Here is a 25,191-nt window from a genome sequence, read left to right as displayed (position 1 = left end):
AATCACAGCTCTTCACATTCTGAAGAGATAATCCCTACAAAGCAGGGTGTTTATCCCTTGTCCAAAAATAGCAATTCATCAGTGACCCTATAGTGCTATTCTCTGTCCAGGCCCAGCAAGACAGCACTAAATGTTCAAGTGGAGGTAAGTGCCAGCAAGTCCTTTGACAATACATGCATAGTTTCAAGCTCCCGCTCAATACAGCTCCTCTCCTCTGAGGGCATAAGGGGCAGAAGCTGGGGGGAAGAAGGGGGAGTACAAGGAGCTTGGGGTGGAGGGGTCAGAGAGTGTGTGGCTAGGGATGCCTGCGTGGATGTGCACATATGTGTGTGTGTGTTCTGTCTCCTCTTTGGGGTTCTGGAGAGACACATAGTGCTCTCTGTGGAAAGGGGAGATGTCGTGTCTTTGCTTCAGTGAACCCTGCAGCCCTGCAGAGCAAAGGGCTAACAGGGAGGATGACAAACCAAATCCCCTGACATCAGCTGAGACAATAAGCACCAGCTCTAAAATCAGGAAATGTAACACCACAAGCAGAAAAAAAGATGACTGTATAATGTATATAATAATGACACAAGCTACAGCAAGTCGCACATGACACATGGACTTGCAGCGAGGTAGAACGTTTGAAACCAGACTAGATCAAATTCAATACTAACGCATCAAACTAGCTTTTGAAACAGCTTATGGGAAGTTTGCACAAACACTCACATTAAATAAATACCCATTAGTTGTAGGCACTAAAAGGATTACCATGGTAATGTGTCGAAACACACTGCTATTGGGTTTCGATCTTGTTTGCCTGAATAACTGATTGGTTCCTTTCCTCTCTGCTCAGCTAAACAAAAAACAAGATTAGTAAATGGTGGACTGCAGAAGTGTCTGCAAACAAACAAACAACCAAATGCTGCCATTTGCACAGTGACAGGAAATATTAAGCTATGCTGCCTCTGTATATATGTGCAAGATGCTTTGATAAAATGCAGAAGTGAAAAGGGTCTTCTTGAAAGGCCGGCCTTGACACGAAAAGGTCACGCTTATGACGAGTTGACCTCAACACTGCGGCCGTTAGATGGTAAATAGTATCAGAAACTCAGAAGGGTGAGTCAGGCCGTGCGAGTTTGTCATGAAGAGGTGGTGGGGATGCATCTGTGTCCTAGTGTGTCATGACACGCAACTAATTAGAAGTTTGTGTTAAGCTGAAATACAAGCGTGGCAAAATGTGAACGTGTGTTTGATGATGGTAGTCTGACTGTGCTTCCATTGTGAGGAAATTACACAAAGCAAGTTCAGAGCTTATAGCAAACAGATTATTGTGAGGTTAAAAAAAAAGACTAAATGTCAGTAATGGTAAGAGTTTTCTTGAAGGTGCAATAATAAATTAGATTGGTTAAGCAGCAGTTATAATAACAATTGCATACTGGTTAAATGGGAAATACGTATACATGATTTTCTTTTTAAGCAGTAACCACAATCTTTTCCTAAACCCGACCAGCTGAATGTGGCATATCTTAAACTTTAACCACTTACTTTACTCACATAATCTTTTAATTTAAAAAAAAGTCTCTTGACATCCAAACTAATTCTCTCGTGTACTTTTTTGTCTTTGCCCCAAACCCTCTGGTCTCTAAGTAAGTCTTATAAATTTCATTTTAACATTAGCTCTGTGCAACATTTGGTGCCTTAGTAAGTATTTTCAGTGGTAGGATGTTATTCGTGGGATTAACTGTCACTGGAATATTCCCCATGTGCATGGTAATGAAAGAACATTGCACTCAGTTCAGCAGTGTCGCTCATTTATGGATCGTTAAGTCATGTTGGTTTTTGAACGCTGTATATAGCAGAAATAATGAAGCTACACATGCAGAACCTAGGTGAAAAGGTCACTTTATTGTTGGTTTTGGTCTGTTCGCGTTCATATTTTTTATTGTTAGAAAAGTAAATAATATCACCATACTTCCATACTGTATTTTCCAAATGCATTTCATATACAACAGCATGGTTTTAGCAATGGTTTCTTCAGTGCTTGTGTGAAACTCTAAATGTGAAGTACTTCAGCCACAGGTTATTCCAAGTGCATATAGTTACAACTCCAATGATTCAGTGAATAGATGGAACAAAGACATGTAGTTGAGCATCCTCATCTCTGACAGAAACAGATTCTTCCACACCTCTCCCTGTTCTGCCTGAAGGCTTCTCACAGGTACGATTTCTTGCCCTCGGTTTGGGACCTGAAAATGAGAATCTCCAAATTAGAAGTCGTGTCGGAGCCTGACCCTGGATTCTCACCTCCTATCCAGTCAGACCTGTGAATACTAGATCTGATCCATGTGATGCTGCCCTCTGCGGTCTCCTCTCAGCGCTGGTCTAATAGTTTTTTCTCTTTTATTTGTTTATAATAACCTCTGTTATGATTCTTTTTTTTCCCCCCACTCATCTTTCTCCTCGTGTTTATGCCCCAGCTTGCTATTTTATTGGACGGCCCCACACGTTCACTTCAACCATCATTGTTCATAGTATATTTACTGTAAGTGCAATCGTATCTTATACAATCCTGTAGATGCACGTCTAATATCTGACATATAATCTTAGCCTAAAATGCAATATATTTAGCCACAAACTTGTTTAAACTATTTGCATCTTGAAACTATATTGATTTTTAGGACAGATGGTGATGATGCATATGTGAGTGCACCCTGCAGGGTTCCACAGTGACAGGTCTGGGACCTAGCAGCCCATTACCACACATGTCCTGTCAGGGGGGCTCGGGTAGCAATCGGTGAGGTATCAGCCTCGAGACCGTCCATCCTGAGCAGAGAGCTGCTCTTCGGGAATCCGGCGAAACACAGCCAGACTTCTCACCCTTAGTGCTCTGGGATGAGCTCTGTCCACAAGGGTCTGGGAGTGAGGCGGACGATGGCTCTAGATGGGAAGGGAACAGAGGAGTGGAGATTGTGAGGGTTAGCAAAGCATTAGCTGGCTCTGCTGGAGAGCTGGCCCTTTTGAACCAGGCAGCGACTGAGTAGTAGTGCCTGGGGCTAAACGCGGCACCTTTGACAGTGTCAGTGTGGCACTACAGCGGCGGGCCAGCTAGATGCTTCTGCTACATTAGACACCAAACGGTTGTTTGTGCCTACGCTCACGCTGACTTCGAATGAAGGATGATGATGCACGACAGCCACGTATGGATGGGGAAAAAGAAGGATGACAGTAAACTGGGGGATTTATTCTCCACTTTATAATGTTGATGAAAGGAGAAACCAGTTTTGAAAACTTTTTTTAATGAAAAGTTTTTTAATAAACATAATGGACAAGGAATTTCCCAAGACGTGGATTAGAGTGCAACTTGCAGGTTCTTACATCATTAATCAAAATTTAAATACATTTTTAAAAAAGACAAATGAGCCTAAGAAATGTTTGACCAATAACCAAAGTGATGAAGAAATAAAGGGCAAAAAAATTAAGGCAAGTTTCTAACACTAATTTTCTTTCCCCCCCTTTATTATTTAAGTACCCTAAGTGAATAAAATGCTGCACAGATACACACAGAGACTGCAAATGACACACAACTGTTGATTGATATTGAATGCATAAAAACTGGTGTGATTGTTTATTCCTAAGACTTAGTCACTGATCTTGGTATGAGAGTCATTTCTTTTACATTCATGCTCTTTAAACTGACTGATCGGAGAGACTTGCAGAGATTATTTTTAATCATTAATTACCATATAAATGTATAGGAACAAGAGGTGAGTTGCTTTTTAAAGGACCCTCGAATTTAAGATAAGAGAAAATCAGAATTTCCTTACAGAAGATTTAGCAAAAGTACCTAAACAAACATATCTAAGGTTGGATTTAAAGGCATAAAAAATACTGCTGTTTTTCATGAATGGATTTGTGTATCTGCTGTTTTTCATAAGTTTTTGTATAGGTTTTTTAGTGTATAGTTTGTACAGGTTTTTTGCATTTTAATATCTTGTCAGTTTGCACAGCTGCTAATTTGGCCTGGACAGATTATGATTTAACTGAAACTGAAAAAAAAAGAATAATCTATTTATTCTTTTATAAAACTACCTCTATAACATTATCAGCAATCCTTAGTAGCAGTGTTGTCATCCTCACATTTTTCTCGGGGTGCTGCCTTCACGTTTGATGCGTTGAATGGCCGCGCGTCTACTTCCTATACCAGCAGCCCATTATATAGAAAGCAAACTGGCACTCTCTCACACAAACACACACGATAACCATTGACAGGCTTCTCTCATCACATTTGGAGAAAAAAAAACACGCTGCTAATGGGGGAATGAGGGACATGAAATCACTTTCAGCGGGACATAAAAGCGGCATTGTGAAGTGGCCTGGTGGTAATTACACCACACAGACCCATACTGAAGGAAGCTATTTAGCAATATGGCCCTGGCCTGGGCCTGCGCTGCTGATCTCATTTGGATGCATTAATTAGCTTGCTCTGAGCCTTGGAGCTGGGTGTTAACGCCGCAGCCCACTGCTTGGCTGGTTGGTTGGTTAGTTAGGATGACTAACATGACAGTCTGTTCAGCTCTGTTGTGAATCTACAGGCCTCCTGAACTTCCTTACACCTCGCCATCTACCCCCCCGCCTCCTCCGCTAGCCTATCAGTCAAAGACAGCTGGGGCTACACAGAGGCCACGACTGCTATTCACCGCATTCAGCACGGTGGAAGCCACAGCAGCACAATACTCAGCCTGCCTCATTTGTAGACGCAAGAAACCTACCACATTTGTGTTGTTTCAAATAGGCCCGATCACAAAGATTCAATTTCTGCATTGCCGATGAGGTAATGTGAGAAATTTTAGGTCGCAGTAAAGCATATGTCACAGGAACCAAGCAGATCAAGAAATGTAATAATTAAATAAAACAAAATCTCTCAAGTAACTTTAGTAGTGGAAACCAATAATAAAAAAATGTCACTTTATTTTCAGTGTGAAAGTGCCACCTCTGAAAGGCACTCAAGTTCTCCTTTTAGGTAGCTTTTTTTAAATTACTCCAACTAGAAAGGCAGAACCTAGCACACAAAGTCGCATAACCTTGTCTGTTTACCTCACTGCCCAAAAAAGAAACTACAAACAGAAGCTAACACAGTTTGAGGCTGCTGTGTTGTATCGTTTTACCAGATTACATCCCGCATTTCTTTCTCTCATATCATGCTAGCTTTGTAGCATGAACACAGACATAACAACTGTAGTTTATGAGTAATTAAGCTTCTCACACATACTTTAATGGCAATATGTATGAAAGAAAAGGGAGGCTGTATTCCATCCTCAGAAACACGGCTGCTTATGTCTTACAACTCAGAACTTTTTAAGTCGTCTAAAGTACCATGCTCTTTTTCACACTAGAGCTTTTTTGAAGAAGGTGTGAGTTTTTCAAATACAGGATGTCTTATTTTTAGAATCCAACTCGACATTTTCTCCTGCTTGTGAGATTGGTGTTTTTTTCGGTGGCTTAACAGTGAAAATGCACCACAGTCACATGTTAAAACCCTGCTCTGCATGGCGATGTGAAGGCCAGCGCGCAACCTCATGTGTTGCATTAAGGAACAATTAAGGATGCTTAAGGAAACCCCCTTCAGTCTTGACAATCGACCACATCAGAGACACGCTTTGTTCTACATGCTCATGTGCCAAAAACACGCTTACTGTTAGATTTACAGATGATATCTCAGAAACTACAAGAGAACAATACTGTTGTGTGACAGTATTTCTTTTGCCTTAATAAGAGATAATAATGCTTTCGTGGTCTTTAGGCCTGATGTGTAACGACTGCATTTTGTGCCCAGTTCACTTGACCATTTTCGTTCCTGTCGTCCTAAAATATCAAGCAGTTAAACTATGCGTTGCTAGAGAAATAGAAGAGTTGCTTCACTCAGCGCAAACCTGAGCGGAGAAGACACAGAGGCCATGGTGGCATATGCTGAAGGTGAGCCATGCGTGTCAGCTAGGTCAGGCAGCAGTAGGTCATTTCCATAAGGTGCCGATGGAGCAGGTGATAGGAAGGTGCTGGCATGAGCAGGACAGAAGTAATGGGGCAGATGGACCTGTCTTGCACTGACCATGTATTCCTGCACCCCACTGGGGCCCCAGGAGGGGGCTGAGCAGGCTCCCAGAAAGGAGGGTGTCCCACTGACACCCTGGCAATGAGCCCTGTCCAGTCTTGGCCTGTACCCATCTCTATAGCCCCCCTCCCTCCTTCACCCAGCCTCCCTCAGCACCCCACCCTGCAAAACACCCTAAACGCTGACCAAGCCCTCAGGGCTCAGGCCAGCCTCCTGGGCTAACAATGGGCCAGACAACAAGCTGCTCCCTGGGAAGATCATTCCAAGTGAGTATGCCAAGGTTTGATTTTTGCAGGAGGGCGTATCAGCACTGCAAATACGCAGCTACATTTTGAACGCCATTGCAGCTCACCTTAAGGAAAAGTTACTGCACTCTACAAGCAATGCAGAGGGACGCTTCAAATTCCCCTAAATGTATTTGTTTTCGATGTGAAAGAGTAATCTGTTTATGCAGATGTAACTTCTCATCTTTTTATCTGCTTCTTTGGAGGTCCAGTCATTTTCCGTTATGTGGCAAACACACACAGCTTGAGCTGTGAATTTTCTTTGCAAGGTGACATTTCCTGGCTATGTGCAAATAAAGCACACACAGAAACTCTGTCACAGACAAAGACTGAGGTAGATCTTTGAGAGAGAGATCTCATAATTTACTATGAAAGCAATTTAAAACAAGACAAATGTAGTTCAAGTGTTTAAAAGTTGATTAAATGATTATAAAGCTATGATTAAAGAACGGCTTTTTTAAATTCCAGCTTATCTGGTGAGGTTTAGTTGCCGGGGCAGAGCAGGTAGGGGGTCTGAAATCTCAAGTAAGCGCTTCAAACTATTATTCCCCAATAGAAACTCAATTTGCACCACACAGGATTACAAGTTGTATTTATCGACCCATAGCTGCCTCTCTGCAGCAGCCTGAAGCTTGGTTAAATCATAAGGGAGGAGGATGGTAGGGGGCTGCAGAGCAGTAGATTGGCGATAATTGGTTGAAGGACAGTATACAGTAATAAAGGGTCTAAATAGCCAGGATTGTTCCTGTCATGTTTCACCACTTCTATTTCCATACCAATTAAACCTTGTTGAAGCTGCCGTGATGAGAAAATGGAGGTGTAAAAGATTTGGAATAGCTAAACACATCAAAGCAATGCTCCACTTTTATTTATGCAACTTCTTCTTATGGAAATTTAGTCAAAGTTTAACACTTTTTGAAGCTATTTATCCAATGTGTCTTGACTGTTTTGCACTTTGGATTCAACAATACTGTGCACATTTTGGTATACCACAACACTTGGAAAATAAACATAGATAACGTATGCCTTATTCAGAATGTGCGCTGGCTTTCAGGTTTCATTTGAAATCAGACTTCTGATTGAGATATGGATTATCCTATTTTATTCACTGACAGAGCTCAACCAAACACAGAAGAAAAGAGTAAGAGACGAGTAGAGGGACAGAGAGATTGAGTGGTAGACTGATAGGTAAATGGAGATCAGAAGGAGCGGATGGGGATGGATCTCTAGAGATATTCTCTAGCTCTGCCGTCCCGTGATGAGCCACCTATAATCCACGAGGATGGCTATGTCTCATTTCAAAGTAAGATGGAGGGCTGTATTGATTCCACTCGGCTGAGAGGAGATCTGATTTAAGTTTTGAATGTGAGAGTGTGAGCTAGCCCACCCCAATTTCAGTGCAGATGAAATTGGCTTTGGTGCATTATATTCTTTTGCTGCCCAGCAGACCGTGCCGGGTGCAGTGTTTTGTCACACTGTGACAGATGAGGAATATAGGGTTGGTGTCACAGGCACCTGCACAGCTAGAGGGCATGCCCATACATGATGCCACAGTAAACCGTGGCCTAGTTTAAGTTTTCCCCCATAAAATTACATCTTCATCTGCAGCAGATCATCCAGGAACCACAAATCATTTACTCATTTCTGTTCATTAGACACAGTGTGTATAGTAGTATAGTATTAGTATAATATAGTATTATGCTTAGAAATATTGGACAGTTTTGCAGGCTACATCAGTGCAGGCTATTCTTTATTAAAAGGAAATATCCTGATTGAATGTGAAGAAATCAATTTGGGGAATTTTTTCCAATTTCATGCAAATGAACAAATATCAACAAAACACGATGCAGACAATTTCCAAAGCTCAACATTAGAATCGTACAACCAAACTATGAATTGATGCAAAACAGTGTGCATGGCTAGCTCTTATACCCATCATGTTTTGCTGACATATTCAAGGAAATCAGAACAACTAAACTTGAGGAGAATAGTTGGGGGCTTGAAATGGGGAAGACAGAGACTTTTTAGAATTAAACACTGTCACACTTCGAGACTTCTTACTTCCAATTTAAATAGTGCATGTCAATGATAGGAGTTCTTTTTGAAGAAAACAAAATACTTGTTTTGCAAGTACTAAACACTCATGAAATATCACTTAAACTGGTGATCTTTCAGTTCTGGAGTAGATTTTATTTAATGTTTTTTTAACTGTTTAACCTATTTTGGATCAGCTGTTTATGAAAAAGCTAAACTGACCATTTGCAAGCAGGTAGCAGAGTGGTATTGTTCCAGTCTTCTATCTACCAAACCAAACGCCAACATGATTTTTATGTAAGGAAAAAGAAATACCGTCAGGATTTCTTTCACATGCCAAGGATATACTTGTGGTTAAAATAAAAACGGAACTACTATGGAAAAGCATCTACACAGAGTAACATTTTAATTTTGAGACTGTTTAAGTGCACATCTGCTATCATTTTTACACTGTGCATTATACTGTATATCATTCAAAAAAACAAAAAAACGCAGGTGTGCACAGCTACACGCAGTGGACGAATGGTGTCTTCTGAGCGTTTGAAGAGGAGACAGGTCAGAAGAAGCCAAGACGCCACATCTGAAGAGCGCAGTGCCCCCCATATTGGCGAAGCAGGAGTCCCTACTCTGGGCCCGTGTTTACGTTTCCCTTCAAGTGTTTCCCCCCACGGCACTCCATCCAATTCTGCTCAACAAGGGAACATGAGGCAGCGGACTAAAATGAGAGTGGGCTCATGAATGGAGAGGGACAAATTGACATGTGGCGTTTTGTGAGGTGAGTGCCCAACCTCTCGACCGCTGATTACCATTCGCTAATGAGCACTCCTGTTTGTGTGTGTCTCTGTGTTTCCCTCTCCCTGCTTCTCTGCAGAGGGCTCCTTTTTCCTCTCCAGCTTTGTGCAGCTCCAGAGTGGCCGATGGACCATAGGTGCTCTGTTAATAGGGAGACGCACACATCAGTAATTAAAGCAGTAGGGGGCCTTGTACTATACCAAGTCCCTCCAATCCCCCTTTTTAAAGCTCGCCCTCCCCATATAATTCAATCCCGCCTGCCGAATTGATCATTGTGCGAGGCCAGTTTTGCCCCCGGCAGTTTTGTCACTTTCTAATGATGCTTTTCAGAGATGCAAGGCCGGGGTCCTACCAGCACCATGATCATTTGGGACGAATCGCTATCTTCACAACATCTGACCAAAATCCTTGCATTTACTCACAAGAAAACTCACCGACAGGTTGCTACACACAATACAAACAAATGCACAAAACACATCCACTGTCCGCTGCTGAAAATCACAGCGTACTGAACTGGAACTCAAGTATGTGGTTCGTGCCGCTAAAGACTACGAGGAGGAAGCGATCTCCAACCCTGATAACATATTTTTGCTCCTTAACTGGTCAGAAAAGGAAGAAATCACGGTGTATGATGGAAAACAATAACTAGTAGTAATGGACAGTTTTAGGTTATTGAACCAGTCTGGTGGAGCATATATATCCTTCAGGCTATTATATAAATAAAAAATATGAGAAGAAATGTCATACATGTTTGTACAAGTCTGTTATCTTTCAGGCCCGGAAATGCTGCCACAGGTTTTGAGCCCATATCTGACAAAGTGTCCTTATATCTGTAATACACGACAGATTCCCTTTCTAGTTTCCTTGAATCATCCCTGTTTGTCTGTGTCTATATGTCCCCAAGCCTCTTTATTCTGTCCTCAGCAGGCAGCAAGAATCCACTGGGAATGTCTCTCACTTCTGGACCAACTTATTCAAAGTGAGCTAAAGACAGCAGGGAATTACAACTAGAAATGTTTCTTTTTGGAGGTACTGGAAACAGCCAGCTGACAGTTTGGATTTTTGATTTTTAATTTTCATCCATTTTTTTTCTATTAATGGGGGAAAATTCAAGTTAATTCATAAGATAATTACCATGATTATCGCATTTCATTACAATTTGAACTTTGCTTTGGGGTGGCATCAGTCTTTAAGAAATGCCAGTGTTATCGATCAGTCGTGTTCCTTCTCCTTCTCTCACACTGACACCACTTGTAGCTGTAGTTAATAGGGTGCCGTACCCTATTTAATTAAAATAACCCAGCCGAGGTGTTTTAACATGGCATTCTGCTTCTCTGAGCCATGTTTGTTCTGTTTCCTGCCCTGTTCAGCTCCCCCTTATCTCTTAGACCCCCTTGAGTATGGCGTTTTACATTTCTGTTTGTAAAACTGTCAACACATCCACTGGCTGTACTAACGTGTGATTTAGCGCCAACAGAGAGGAGGGATAGAGAGTGAGAGAGAGGCAACTGCATGAGATCTTGCACGTTCTCAAAGTGGAATATTTTTTCACTGTTATCCCCCTAAACCCCAACCCCACACCCCCAAAGATGCCTTGATGTTTGTGAAGAGCGTCTTTTTACCCTTTAACAATCGCGTACCCTCTCTTACTTTTCTCATGTTCACTTTCTGTAGCATTCGTCGCCAATATTTAACGCTACCGATGCCTTTCATTTGAAATTAAATATGACGGGAGGGCCGGGCTGTGAAGCGCCCGTGTCGAGGTGCAAATCAAATTAACGAGTGAAAAGAACGTAAATCACCTTACGTACAAAAATTCATGCTGTTCTACTCTCATCGCAGAAAGTTCAAAATGAAATAGCAATGTTCAAAATAATTGGTTTAATGTGTGTCACTGAATAGTGTGAGTGAAGTTTACACCTGTCTCACTCCTGTCAGATCAGAAATCGCCCGTCATAGTTAATAGGTACCTGGGGGAAGGGATGACATATCAGGACCAGCAGCTATAAATCCTGCAACAAGAATCCCTTATGGAATCAGCTTATCTGTACCTACACGGCTCTTCCCCACATGAATGCACACTCCCTACACAAAGTTTAAAAAGATAAGAACACTCCCAAACCAAATGAATGAAACATTTACCTCAGTCAGATTCTCATCAAGAGCAGAAATGCTAATTAAATTACTCGACACATCTATAAAAGTCAGACAGAAAATAAACAAAAAACGGTTAAACATTATTTGGCAAGGGAAAAGAATTGCACCTGCATCTGTTTCTACCAGAGGTGGAAGAAATTCTGCTTTTAATAAACAGAAATACTCCATCCTGATTCTGCGTTTGAGATTTTTTTTTTTTCTTACTTTAGTTGGCTTTAATTTACACCTCTGTTTTGCAGCTCTGAGCGGGCAATTCAGTTTTTGTCCCTTTGGAGAGGAGCACTCGCAGCAGAACATTAGCTCATTTTAACGGCCAGTGTAATAATCTGTGCACCGGAGGGCCTCCGTTGGAAGCTCTGCTTTGCACTAAAGCATCGGAGGCTCCCCTGTCAATAACAAGCCAGTCACTTCATTATAGCTTCACAAGTCACCCATTTATTATCCATTGGCCCCATCAGAGAACGGCAGAGCGCGGAGTCAGATGTTACAACATATTAATCAAAGCTGCACCATTGTGTCAAAATGTAATTTTCTACACGAGGACTGCGGCAGTAATTGTTTGATTCGATAACAGAAGTAGATAATGTGTCCAGGGACACGACGGTGCTCGAGCGGATGCAAATAGATGAAGCTCGGACCTGAGCTAATGTTTAAATTTAAGATAACTGGCTGTTCTTTATTTAAAAGAAAAGAGAAGTGAGAATATGATTGGTGGGTTGTGCTCGAAGGGAACCTAAGAGGTGCCAAAAGACACTTCTACAATTATTACCGAATGTAGATGCAACAAAAAGTGGAAGTTTTTTGCTTAATCTAATATGTGTCATAACAAAAATTAATAGAGGAATTCATGAGAGCTTAATATTCTTCTGTGGTTTTAATGGGTTTCACTTGCAGGGGAATATCTGCAGTGTAATCTGTTTTCACTGTTCATTGTTTATTGCAGTTCTGTTTTAAAACTTTGGGGTAAAAAAAATCTGTAAAAAAAATTTAAGGTTTAAAGAAATCAAAGCAATATTTACGTGTCTGATCTTGCTGAAAGAGAGAATTTTGCCCGTTCTCAAAATTCACATTTCCTGATCTATCAGTGAAATCTACAGACCATCCTTAACCTCCGTTGAGTTTACGCATGGTCCTCTAAAAAAAAAAGATAGAAAATTCGTTGCAACTTGGGGAAAAAAATTAAAAAGAGATGGCACAACACTTCTGAGAGCCTGAATGTGTGAATCCACAGACACGTCTGCATGAGCGTAGTGGCTTAGTGCCGATTATAGTTGCACCAAATGTTGAATAGGACTTTCAAAAAACACATTCACGAGAAGCTGTGAGAAATTCACTCACACCAGCAAATGCAAAAGCTGACCACAGCCAACTACAGGAGCAGAGCAGAAAAAGCCACATAGCAACTGTAGCTGAAGAAGAGGAAGGGGGATGCAGAACACCCAAACACAGAGAGACAAAAATAAAGATATATGGCTCTCATCACAGTTTACAAAAATTTGTGCAGATTTAAAAGAAGGGAGCGTTTGCAGGGAAGTGTTTTTATGAATGTTGGTAATAATGACATAACTGAGTAGAACAGTCTGACATATTTCTCCTTTACTTTTCTTTTCTCTTTTTTTGTGGAAAAACTAAAAAGCGTCAGCAAACTCAACAAATCTTGCACAGAAGCAGAAAAGCAAAATCTGACGCAATCCCGAGTCAAAGTTGCTCGTGACACTCACAACAAGCAGAGAAAGGCAGCGCGAGACCCCGACAAACCCCTTTCACATGTAATGATTACTCCCCTTCATTAAAACTGCTAGTAACCCTGTTAGGCTGGAATAGACTCACTACGGGTAATCGTGAAAACACTTTTAATCAACGCACAGCAACAGTAGAGACCTTGCTAGAATGCATTCACTCCAAATAAAGCAGGCTCTTTATAAACAGGCGCAGCAAAACAGCTAAGACCCTGATAAGACTCCTCACACTCTCCATGGCGAAACCTGCCTGTGAATGTCTCCTGACAGCTCCTTAGCCCTTGTTAGAGAGAATCACTTCCTAATGATTCAACCCAGCTTGGAAACATCAACAGACACAAAGTAACACTTGGGCATGCAGTTTTACATGAAGTAACATGCAGCCGATGCAGCTGACTGGGTTCGCCCATGTGCGGTTGTGTCCACGAAAACTTTTCAACGAGGTTCGAAACAAAAACTTGAAGCGAACAAAGAGTCACTAAATTCCGATAATTGGTCGGCCGCGAGATATATTTTAGAAGGTCGAAACAGAATCGCGCGACGAGTAAAAGGGAGTCGTTAACTCGCTGCTGTGTTCATAATCGTCTAAAAGTTTTGTTTAATCTGCGGATTTTTTTTCTCTGAAAGATTAAATATGTATATATGTAAAAGTACGTTAATCTAAAAATGTGTCATTTGAAAGCATTTTTAGGATATATTCTTAACATGTAATGTTTTTTTGTTTTTCACAGTCATCAGCCAGACTGAATGTTTGACTTTTCTCCTAGTTGGCTCTTGTGTGAGACCTTTACACACGTTAAACAATAAAAATAATTGGCCTGCATTTCTTTTACAGTTCACACCAACGAGGAGAAGAAAAAAAAAGAAAGAAAGAAAAACACCTCTATGCACACTGCGGCTGACACAAATGTATGCATGTGCTTGCTCATAAGCACCCACACAAACACACGCGCGCACACGCGCACACACAAACAGGGCAGTTGACACATGGTATATCAGCAGGCGCAGTTCTTTTGTCCTCTTGTTAGTTTTAGCCACACCAATACTCTTGGAACACATCATGCTTTTGTCCTGAATACATAGGACGCCTGTATAGAGAAGAAATCAAAATAAAGCTTTCAGGCTACCGTTTAAAAATCAGAAATCACGTTTATTATTCTCCATCTCATCCCTCTTTTAAACAATTCAGTGATTCCTATTTGATTTTTTTCCCTCCCAATTCTCCTCGTTGTATTTTCCATTGATCGCAGCGATGACAAAATTCAATGTATGACTAAGATTTTTCAAGGTCCCTTTCTGTGACTCAGAGGCGTTTATTTTTTTCACGCCGCAGCGGCTATATTTTGGTGATTATTTGTCGTGTGGTTTTTCATCTGTGCCTGAACTGTCAATTATGCCAGCAGTGGGTGGGGTTTGAGTCATGGATAATATGATTTTGACAGGTATGATTCACTGGCAAGGAGCAGGCATCCATGTGCACAAGCAAACACATAAACACGATGATTAAAGTTTACACATAAACATTAGGATGTAAAATCATGTCTGTAGGTCGTGGAGAGAATCAATTCTTTGCCCCCTCTTTAATAAAAGAATATATCACTATATAGGCCCAAAAAAGACAAACTTTCTCTCCTTACATGTACTTTTTTCTGTTCAGGTATGCTACCCACCCTTCCTTGTGCAAATTCATCTCATCCAGCACAATCTTATCCCACAGATGCTGTCACTCCTTCATCCTAGGTGTGAAAAATACGGCAGGCTAAGGTGCTACTCTGTAATCAGGCTGGACTGTTGTGCAGCGTACAGTGAGGCGTGCTGATAACCGCCACAGCTTCACAAGGCTGCGGTGTGACCCCATGGCCACGGGGGCCTCAGATGCCTCTTCGTTTTTCAGACGGTTCTGCACTGTGGCAGAAAGGCCCAACAAATCGCGGTGGAAACAAACAAAAAAGCACATGAAACACAGACATACACGCATGGAGAGCAACAAGGTCTAAACTCTCCGCCTGGCCTGGATGATGTTCGCAACGGGATTACACAAACGCTGGGATCCTGCATGGCTTCGAAAATAGTGAAAAGACAGATGTGACATCGGCTCTATTTTCACTTGCATCTTTTGGCAGCAAGGACAGATTATGAAATGCAGTCTTCATCCAATGCTCTGCTCGTGAACAGCAGATTCCACGGCTTTTTCTGTCTGCCTTCCCCACATGCTCTTAACAGTGCGCTTAACACCTACAATTATATATTTATATATATATATATATATTTTTTTTTTTAAGAAAAAGAAAACAGGACTGGACCAAATTACTTACATCTTGCGTCAGTCTGAAAAAAAGCTTAACATCTTGACACTAGCTTTTAGTGTGGGCTGCATCTTCACAGGAGTGTGGCATGCTATGGCAACAGATAAGAGTAGCTTCATCATACCTCAGGATCCTTCTTTTGAGTCAGTGCTCCTTGCTGGGAGAGGATGCCGAGCAGCTTTTGGGTTCAGCACTGAAATGACAAACAGTTTGAGTGATGGATGGAGCCGTGTACTCTAGCTGTAGAGTCCGAGCACAGACAAAAACATCCATGAAGCTTCGGGATAAAAGCTTTAGAAAGCAACCAAGAGTTCCATCATTTAGCAGTCAAAGCAAACGCACATGATTAAAAATTGTAAATATAGCCAGTAATTTACAGAAAATTTTAAATCAGTAATTTTTTTAAGTATTGAACAGTTTACTTTAGGAAATAGGCTGTTACTCACAGTTTTGATCCAAAGTCTCAAAGTGCCCCCTAGTGGGTCTTTCCTGTTTCTGCTCTCAAGGAGCTCTGGAGAACATCTGACCCCATAATAAGGTCTCTGTAGTTCACTGTGCTAATTAAGAGGGCACTTTCAACATGGGATCACAGGATAACACTCAGTGCCTAACACAGTTTGAGTGCATTAGCTGCTCTCTGTACCACAACAAACTGCTAAGTGTCTGCGAGGGTAAACTGACATCACAACACCAATTCACTGCACTGATTGTAAGACACACATAACTCCAGCCTCAGCACCACGCTATGCTCTGAAACACAAACTGAAATTGTGCTACACTGAAATTGTGCTAAAAACGAAGGCCTCAAAAGGCTACTCGATGCTCAATTTGCATGCCACCCTGCTGCAGCCAGAGCGATACTTGCATTTCAACACTGAAATGCAAAATCAAAGCCCAAATAGCAAATGCTTAATTCTTTTCAGTCTCTCGTACTGTAATTCAAGCGGCATGGAGCACAAAGAAAAAGCTGGACAGCTTGCATACAGCAGCCTGCAAAGCGCTGCTGACTGATAATACACTCTGTCTCTCCATCTCCTCATAACTCCTTCCCACAACACAACCTGGCACCTTGTCCCACTGGCTGGTCCTGAAGGAAAACAATTACCAGAGAGGCGGAACAACAATACCCAGAAAACATCTGCTTGTGCCGGCTGAGGCCATCGACATGCCTGACTGTGTGTCCCTGCTGGCTTAGGCAGGGGACACATGCCTGGCTGAATATGGCTGATGGGCCCGATTGTACGAGGCCCCAGTCTCCTGCTCCTTGTGGCGCCTAACCCTCCGCCTGTTTGCCCGCCGATCCACCTGCCTTTCTGACTGCCTGTCTGCCTTCTCTGGCAGCGGCAGCTCTGTCAGAACAGACGAGGGTCCGCCTGTTAGAGCAGTTGTTCGTTTGGGTAAAATCCCTCCTGCTTGGATGAAACAGAGAAACAGTATAGCAGGACGAAAGGAAGGCAATGAAGATAGCACAATGGACCCATGTTATGCATATCTCACGTTATTGTCCCATCTTTAGGGCAAACAGTGAATCTGTCTAAAATACTACACACTGTATATTGCTTACATATAATAGCACCTACTGGTTTATTATAGTTGCCTCCACCACACAGATAGGCTTACACTCTTTAACACTGGCACACAGATGATAGCATATCAGACACTTATTAGTTTGGTTGTGATTTGGTTACCATCTTCTTCTTTTTTAAAACCTTTTATAATTCAAGCAGCAATGCATTAAGCATGCATCCTCTTTGACATGCTCTTCTCAGAGTTTATTGATTTTATATCGCCACCTTGTGGCCATCATCGAGGCTTTCTAATTATTTGTCCACAGTAATTCTCAGGAAATGTACGTCGAAATTCGCAACACAAAGCTCAATTATATAGATTCAGCAGATTTATCAATCATTGTTTTGATTGGATTAAAGACGGCGTGTGTCCAAAATTGAAGAGTAATATTTTTAAAATAATAAAGAAATAATCAATGAAAAAAGGATGACTGTTTAACAGCTTGTATGTAAGAATTTAAATGAGATTTGTAGCGAACCCCCCCGAATGAAGGATGACACTTTACTGATGACGTTTTGAAGGTTTAATGGCAGTAAACCATCAATCTCACCGTAAGAGCTGGAGATGTATACACAGAAACAGCGTGTAAGCAAAATAATCCACACTCTTACAATCGTAAACCTTATAACATGAAGTTCGTTTCAACGTAACATTTAACAAATGTAGCGACTGTCACAAAAACATCTAAACGTCTCCTTATTTACATCATAACCATACCTTGTGCCTCTATCAAGGGGGCTGCTAATGACAAAAGAAATCACCATAGGCTCCGTTAAGCCATCACTTTTCTAAACTCCCGCGACTGCTGCTGAAAACTGCGCCAAAACCTGTTTTACAGGAAATCGTCCCATCAAAATAAAAGCTTCTACACACGGACAGGAAGTTGGTAGTAGAAAACAGGAATGAGTGCCAAAATAAGGTGCAAAGAAAGGCATTCAGGGTTATTTACACTCCCACCAAAATTACGAATAATTGGTTTACATAAGAACCAAAATGAATAATTTTCCCAAACAAAATAACCCATGTAGGAGTTACCTTAGGAACTTTCTAACAACAATACAAGTTTTTGTACTGGACGCTCAACAACTGATAGTTTAGTAGAGCGTTGACCTTTATTATTGAGTCTCTTTTCTCCAAGTGAGATCTTTACCCTTCGCACAAGTCCATCTTTTCCACTGACAGTTTCTACAACTCTTGCAAGTCTCCATTCCCCTCTGGGTGCCAGTTCATCCATTTCCAACACAACATCACCTACTTTTAGATTCCTCTTTGGTGAGTGCCACTTTTGCCTTGAAATGATGTTGTGAATGTATTCTCGTCTCCAGCGGCTCCAGAACTGCTCTGCAAGGAACTGCACGCGGCGCCACCTCTTCTTGCTGTACAGGTCCTCATTTGAAAAGGCACCAGGTGGGGGCAACGGTGCATTGGATTTCATGTGCAGCAGATGATTGGGCGTGAGCGGTTCCAGGCTGTTGGGGCTATTCAAGTTATCTATAGTCAAGGGTCTGCTATTGACTATAGCCATGGCTTCGTAGAATAACGTCCGTAATGAAGCATCATTGAGTCTGTCGTGAGCCAGTGACAGAGTGGTATTCAGCACACTTCTGACAGTCTTTATCTGACGTTCCCACACTCCCCCTGCATGACTAGCATGGGGTGCGTTCATCACAAAGTCACATTGTTTTTCAGTCAAGTATGTAGTTAGTCTCTGAGTGTCTAGCTCATTTAAAGCTGCTTTAAACTCATTCTGAGCACCAACAAAGTTCGTTCCCTGGTCACATTGGATGTGTCGAACTGCACCTCTGATTGAAATGAAACATCTTAATGCATTAATAAATGCATCAGTAGACAAGTCCTCTAAGAACTCGATGTGAATGGCACGAGAACAAAAGCAAGTAAATAAGAGTCCATACCGTTTGTGTTGTTTTCTTCCCTCTGTTGTCACAAATGGACCAAAACAGTCCATGCCACAGTGTGTGAAGGGAGGAGAGGGCTCTAAGCGATGTGGAGGTAGGTCACTCATCCTCTGACCCTCTGGAGCTTTGCGGAGTCTGCGGCAGATCACACATTGTCGGATGAATGAGGCAACTGTTTTACTCATTCCAGGAATCCAGTAGCCACTGGATCTGATTTCATTTATGGTGAATCCCTTTCCTTGGTGTTTTACTTTGTCATGACAGTGAGATATTATGAGTTTGGCTGTACAATGTTCTTTTGGGATCACGATCGGGTGTTTGAAGGTGTCACTCGTTGCATGCTGGAGTCTCCCTCCCACCTTGAGGAGACCATCTGTATCCATGAAAATGTCCAGTTTAAACAGTTTGTTATGATGTGGGAGCTGTTCTCCTTTCTTCAGCTGTTTTATTTCCTGTTCGTACGCTTGACTTTGTACACGTCGAATGATCACAAGTTCAGCATTTTTCTGCTCACTCACTGTAGCTGATGCATTTGACTTGATGTGTCTAGCCCTTCTTATGAGACGTGCTACAGCTTTAATTGCTTTGGACCAGGAGGAGAACTTACTTAGACATTCAGCAAGACTTACAGTGTCTGTGACTTTAGTTAACATTGTCTGTACTTTTCTGACTTCTGGATCTCCTATGGTCAGATCCAGCTCAACAGGTTGTGCTGTGGGCAGTTCATTTTTCCACAAAAAGGAGGGGCCAGTGAACCAGATAGACTTATTTAACTCATTGACAGTTACACCTCTCGAAGCACCGTCAGCTGGATTCAGTTCTGATGGCACGTAAAACCACTGCTGAGGGCTTGTACTTTCCCTGATCCTCTGAACCCTGTTAGCTACAAAGGTGTGGAAACGACGTGCATCATTGTTTATGTAGCCCAGCACCACCTTTGAATCAGTCCAGAAGTACTCCTTTGCACCATAACACAGTTCTTCCCGTAACATGTTGCTGACTGAGACTGAAACTACAGCTGCTGTTAGTTCAAGTCTGGGGATTGTGGTCAGTTTAGTTGGAGAAACTCGAGCCTTTGCTATTACCAGAGAGCAGTGAACTTCACCTTTAGCGTTCTTTGCCCTCAGATAGCTACATTGTCCATAACCACTTGAGCTTGCATCTGAAAAGTGGTGCAACTCTATTTCTTTAGTTTCACCAAAGTTAGCAGGCAGGTAACAGCGAGGTATGTTTAGCTTGTCTAGATTTACAAAGTCACTTTGCCAACTCACCCACCTTGGCTTGAGTGCATTGGGTATGGGGTCGTCCCACCCGACACCATGCTGACACATTTCTTGCAAGATTTTCTTTCCATTCAGCACATATGGCGCTAAAAATCCAAGTGGGTCGTAGATTGACGCGACAGTGGATAGAATACCTCTGCGTGTGGCTGGCTGGACTTTCAGTGTGTTGTCAAATTTGAAACAGTCCTTTTCAATGCTCCACTGGATGCCTAGTGCTCTTTCTTGTGGCATGTCTTTGAATGTCAAGTCTCTTATGTTAATATTTACAGCACACTCTGATGCAGGTATACTTTGCAAAACAGTGTGATTGTTAGAAACAAACTTGTGGAGACGCAGGTTACCTTTGCGGCAGACTTCTCTGGCTTCTTGTGCCAACTGCATTGCTTCTTTCACTGTGTTTGTGCTCGTAACTCCATCGTCGACATAAAAGTCTTTCTCAATGAACTGTGAACCTGCTGGGTGTGAGTGGCAGTGCTCTTTGGCTAAGTACTTCAGTCCATAATTTGCACAGCCTGGAGATGATGACGCACCAAAAAGGTGTACCTTCATTCTGTATGTTTGAGGTTGTGTGCTTGTATCACCGTTTTTCCACCAGAGGAAACGTAGATAGTCCCGGTCCCTCTCACTGACGTGGAACTGGTGGAACATCTTTTCTATATCGCACATTAAGGCAATAGGATGTTGCCGGAATCTCAAGAGAATGCCAGTCAGATTGTTTATTAAGTCTGGCCCTTGGAGGAGATGATCATTGAGACTTGTTCCATTGTGTTTGGCTGAACAGTCAAATACGACACGCAGTTTTGTGGGCTTTTTGGGGTGGTAAATCCCATGATGGGGGATGTACCATTGTTCACCTTGTGTTCCTTCGTTGTGTACTTCTTCCACGTCTCCTCTTTCAATTATGTCATTCATGTACGCAACATAATCATTTTTGTAGTTCTCATCCTTGTTCAACCTTCTCCTTAAGTGTTCCAGTCTGATCTCTGCAAGCCTTCTGTTGTCTGGTAAGTTTGGCCTTTGCTTGAATGGAAGAGGCATCTCACAGTATCCTTGTTCATTTTTCTTTATCCCTTCCTTAAGTTTTTCCAGAAAAACGAGATCCTCTTGTGAGACCGTTTTGTCACATGCCTTTGTGTCTTTGAAATCTGATTCAAGAACATTGATCATGTCCATTGGTGTTACAGCAGGCATTTCCTTTACCATGACCCTATGGCACAGACTTGTTTCAGTTTCATTTGACTCTGATGAGCCACCAACAATGCTCCACCCTAGGTCTGTCTGTATGGCAAATGGCTCATTGTCTTTTCCGAGTAGAACCTGTTTTGGAGCTAGAGTTCTGGGACAGTTAAATCCAATGAGTAGTCCAACATCACAACTCAGGAGAGGGGGTATCTGATCAGCGATCTCTGACAGATGGGGCCATTGCCTTGCAGTTTCATTTGTGGGTATGTTGTCATAGTTAAATGGGATGTAGTCCTTCGTGTAGGAGGGTGGAAGGTCGATGTGAACATCTGAATTATAACCTCTCACACGTAACCCTGCTACTCTCTGGCTTTTGACTGTCATGTGAACTCCCAGCATCGTGGTTAGTTTTAGCTTAACTGGATGGGATGCTGCTTGTAACTGGTTAGTTACCTCCTCACTGACAAATGTGTTGTCACTTTGTGTGTCTAATAAAGCGTACACAAGCTGCTCTTTAGATGGACTCTGAGTAGTGGAAACCCACACAGGAACAATCATGGAGGTACTACCTGATTGACCCACCTTAGTAACATTCAGAGCTGTGGCTGCCATGGTGTCATTTTCTGTGGTTGAAGCGACGTTTGTAGAGCTCTGAGGCCTTTCATTTGCCATGTGACTCTCATTGTGCAAACAGGTGGGGTGTCGTCCTTTGCAAGTGTCACATTTGTGGCGATGACGACAGTCTCTGGCATTGTGGCCCACCTTTAAGCACCCGTAGCACAGTTTATTTTCCTTCACAAATGTCCGTTTGTGGTCTAGTGACTTCTCTGAGAAGCTTGGGCACTTTGACAACTGATGACTTTCATCTTTGCAGAACATGCAGGCCACCTTTAACCTTGTGTCATTTGACTTAGTTTTTTCTCCTTGTACTGTGGCTTGTGTAGTGAAGACTTGAGTCACAGATCTGTTTGGTTTGGTCTCCCTTACGTATCTTTTCTCCAAGGATGAGCTGCTTGAGTAGAGTGCATATGAAGAAGTCACAGGATTACATGCAATTTCTGCCTCGAGTGCTACAAACTCTGCGAAATCCTTGAAAGAGGGAAAATCTTTGCCTTTCATGAGAGTAACTGTGACTTGACGGTTCCAACGCGTTGCAAGCCATTCTGGAATCTTTTGCAATAACTTTTGGTTTTCCTCACAGTCACTTAGTATCTCTAAGCCCTTTACATGTGGTGTTGCTTGCAGACAAGTTGTGAGAAAATCAGAAAAGGCCCGTAGACCTTCTGCATCTTTTGAGTGGATTTTAGGCCACTTTGACAGTTTGTCTCTGAATGCCTTTTGAACAACAAATGGCTGACCATAGCGTTGGTCAAGTCTTTTCCATGCATCTTTGTATGCCTCTTCATCACTGCGGTAGAACGTGCCCTCAAGACACTTAAGAGCAGGACCAGTGATATACCTTTTTAACAAATGCAGTTTTTCAGCTGGAGATATACCTTTGTGGCCCACCAGTGAGATGAAGGAAGCCTTCCATTCGATGTAGGTGATGGGATCTCCGCTGAACACAATGGGCACAGGCACTGGAATTCTGCTTACTGCTATGCTGTCTTGAATAGCTTTAGCCAGCTGCAATACGTCTGTGGGAGGCGATGGAGTGACAATTTGTGAGTGCAGTTGTTGTAGAGGATTATTGACAGGGATGGATGCATATTGTTCCACATGTGGGTGATATGAACCTGTAGAGAGCTCTGAGGCTGGTTGTGCAAAGCTTTGGTTGATAACAGACATCCCATTGCTCTGTAACATTAGCTGACTGTCCATATCAACTCTTAACTCCTTGTCATAAATCTCTAATTTTGCACGTGCTGCTTGCCTTTCCTTTTCTGCTTGTAAACGTTCTAGTTCAGACCTTTGTGCATCCAATTCCCTCCTGTGTTTCTCTTCCATTTCTCTTATTTTTTGTTTTTGTTTTATTTCCTCTTGTGTGATTTTATACTGAGCTTCTTTTGCAGCTAATTCTGCAACAGCATCGATTCTTTTGGCTGCAATGCTTGCTTCAGATTGGTAACTTGACTGTGATGCAGTACCAAATATGGACTTAGCATGTTCATAAGCTAAGAGCTGATGGAGGCGCTGCCTTTCTCTATCTGCATCATACTCATCTATAGCTGCTAAACGCTCAGATATGATTTTCATAATGTCCTTTGTCACTGATTCACAAGAGTCCATTTTGCGCCTTATGACATGGGATGGTTCATTACGTTCTCTATATTCACTGTATGCTTTTGTCATATCATTTACTGTCCTTTCAATATCATCAGCCATTTCTGCTAACCGTGAATCTGATAAATCACTTTTCAGGTCTTCTCTGTATACTCTGACCTGGCCTTTCCAATGTTCATAAATGGTTAGCAGTTTCTTCTCTCTTTTATTCTGTTCATCCCTTTGATATAAGAGCATTTTCTCCGTGGGCACACTGGGCCGTCCTGATCGCCTTGGGAACGTTTCATTAGCTGTTTCATCAGCTTCGCATGTCAATTCCTTTCGTTGTTCCTTTTCGTTTAACTGACCTCCTTCTATATTTTCCATTTTGAGAGCAATTGCTTGTTACCGGACCGCTGCTGTAGCTTGCTGCTCCGTGCCGTGCCGTGCCGTTCCGATCGCAGGAAGCTCTCTCTCTCTCTCGCTGCTCTCGGAGGTAAGCTCTTACTGCTCTCGGAGGTAAGCTCTTACTGTAGCGAACCCCCCCGAATGAAGGATGACACTTTACTGATGACGTTTTGAAGGTTTAATGGCAGTAAACCATCAATCTCACCGTAAGAGCTGGAGATGTATACACAGAAACAGCGTGTAAGCAAAATAATCCACACTCTTACAATCGTAAACCTTATAACATGAAGTTCGTTTCAACGTAACATTTAACAAATGTAGCGACTGTCACAAAAACATCTAAACGTCTCCTTATTTACATCATAACCATACCTTGTGCCTCTATCAAGGGGGCTGCTAATGACAAAAGAAATCACCATAGGCTCCGTTAAGCCATCACTTTTCTAAACTCCCGCGACTGCTGCTGAAAACTGCGCCAAAACCTGTTTTACAGGAAATCGTCCCATCAAAATAAAAGCTTCTACACACGGACAGGAAGTTGGTAGTAGAAAACAGGAATGAGTGCCAAAATAAGGTGCAAAGAAAGGCATTCAGGGTTATTTACATTTGTGTTAGGTTACAGATTACTTGTAAAACATACCATAACCATATCGTTTCTTTTACTCCCACACACTTACCCTATTCAGCCAAAACCAAGATCACCATGTCACCATGACGGTGATTATTATCATTTTAAAGTATCACAGCTTTGCAGTGCACACGTTACATAATAAATCTATTTCGACCTGCACTGCCTGCTTAGGTGTTACTGGCCCGGCTTCACTTCACCCCCAGCCGTGTAGGTCGGCCCCTCCCACTGTAACAGAGCTTTTGCTGCTTTTACAAACTGTAGGAAATGTCTGCTTAGAAGGCCTAAAGAAGGAAAAAGAATCAATTGTTAGTAGAACTAGCAGTTACAATTAGCAGCTGTGTTATACTCTCATTTCGTGCAGAGTAGTATGTCTGCTTTCTTTTTGCCATTTGTGTGAAAAAAGTGCAACATAGAGGACACTCGCTACGATTTCAAATGACTACGTTTCTTATAAATAATAACAAAAAAATAAAACTAACGTTTTAATCTTTTTTTGCTACTTTTCAGTATGAAAAGCGGTTTGCTTTATAGCAACTTTTCTACGACAGCGATGTCAAACGTCAGCTCTCTCGGATATTTCGAGGTGTACCTGAAGGC

At 42.1% G+C, this 25,191-nt stretch overlaps 1 protein-coding gene across 7 annotated transcripts; it reads right to left on the bottom strand.

Moving 5' to 3' along the window:
- Positions 1–1,885: 1,885 nt before the first annotated feature.
- LOC113014739 (uncharacterized) lies at positions 1,886–24,569 on the bottom strand. 7 transcript variants are annotated; one of them, XR_003270993.1, is made up of 4 exons: positions 17,690–24,569; positions 15,528–15,596; positions 2,740–2,919; positions 1,886–2,228 (listed from the first exon to the last, which is right to left on the bottom strand). XR_003270993.1 is itself a non-coding variant. In XM_026156454.1 (2 exons), the coding sequence occupies exon 2, from the start codon at positions 23,940–23,942 to the stop codon at positions 18,009–18,011; it is 5,934 nt and encodes a 1,977-aa protein (XP_026012239.1). In that variant the 5' UTR covers positions 23,943–24,176; positions 24,336–24,569; the 3' UTR covers positions 16,825–18,008. The 7 variants fall into 7 exon arrangements, 1 of the variants encoding a protein (XP_026012239.1); XR_003270996.1 differs by lacking the exons at positions 1,886–2,228; positions 2,740–2,919 and adding exons at positions 8,735–9,094; positions 9,198–9,342; XR_003270992.1 differs by having other exon boundaries at positions 1,886–2,919.
- Positions 24,570–25,191: the final 622 nt, after the last annotated feature.

The sequence above is a fragment of the Astatotilapia calliptera genome, chromosome 22 (genome assembly GCF_900246225.1).
Source record: "Astatotilapia calliptera chromosome 22, fAstCal1.2, whole genome shotgun sequence".
Lineage (NCBI taxonomy): Eukaryota > Metazoa > Chordata > Actinopteri > Cichliformes > Cichlidae > Astatotilapia > Astatotilapia calliptera.
Note: the sequence above shows the minus strand (reverse complement) of the source record. Positions and strands in the feature narration are given on the sequence as shown.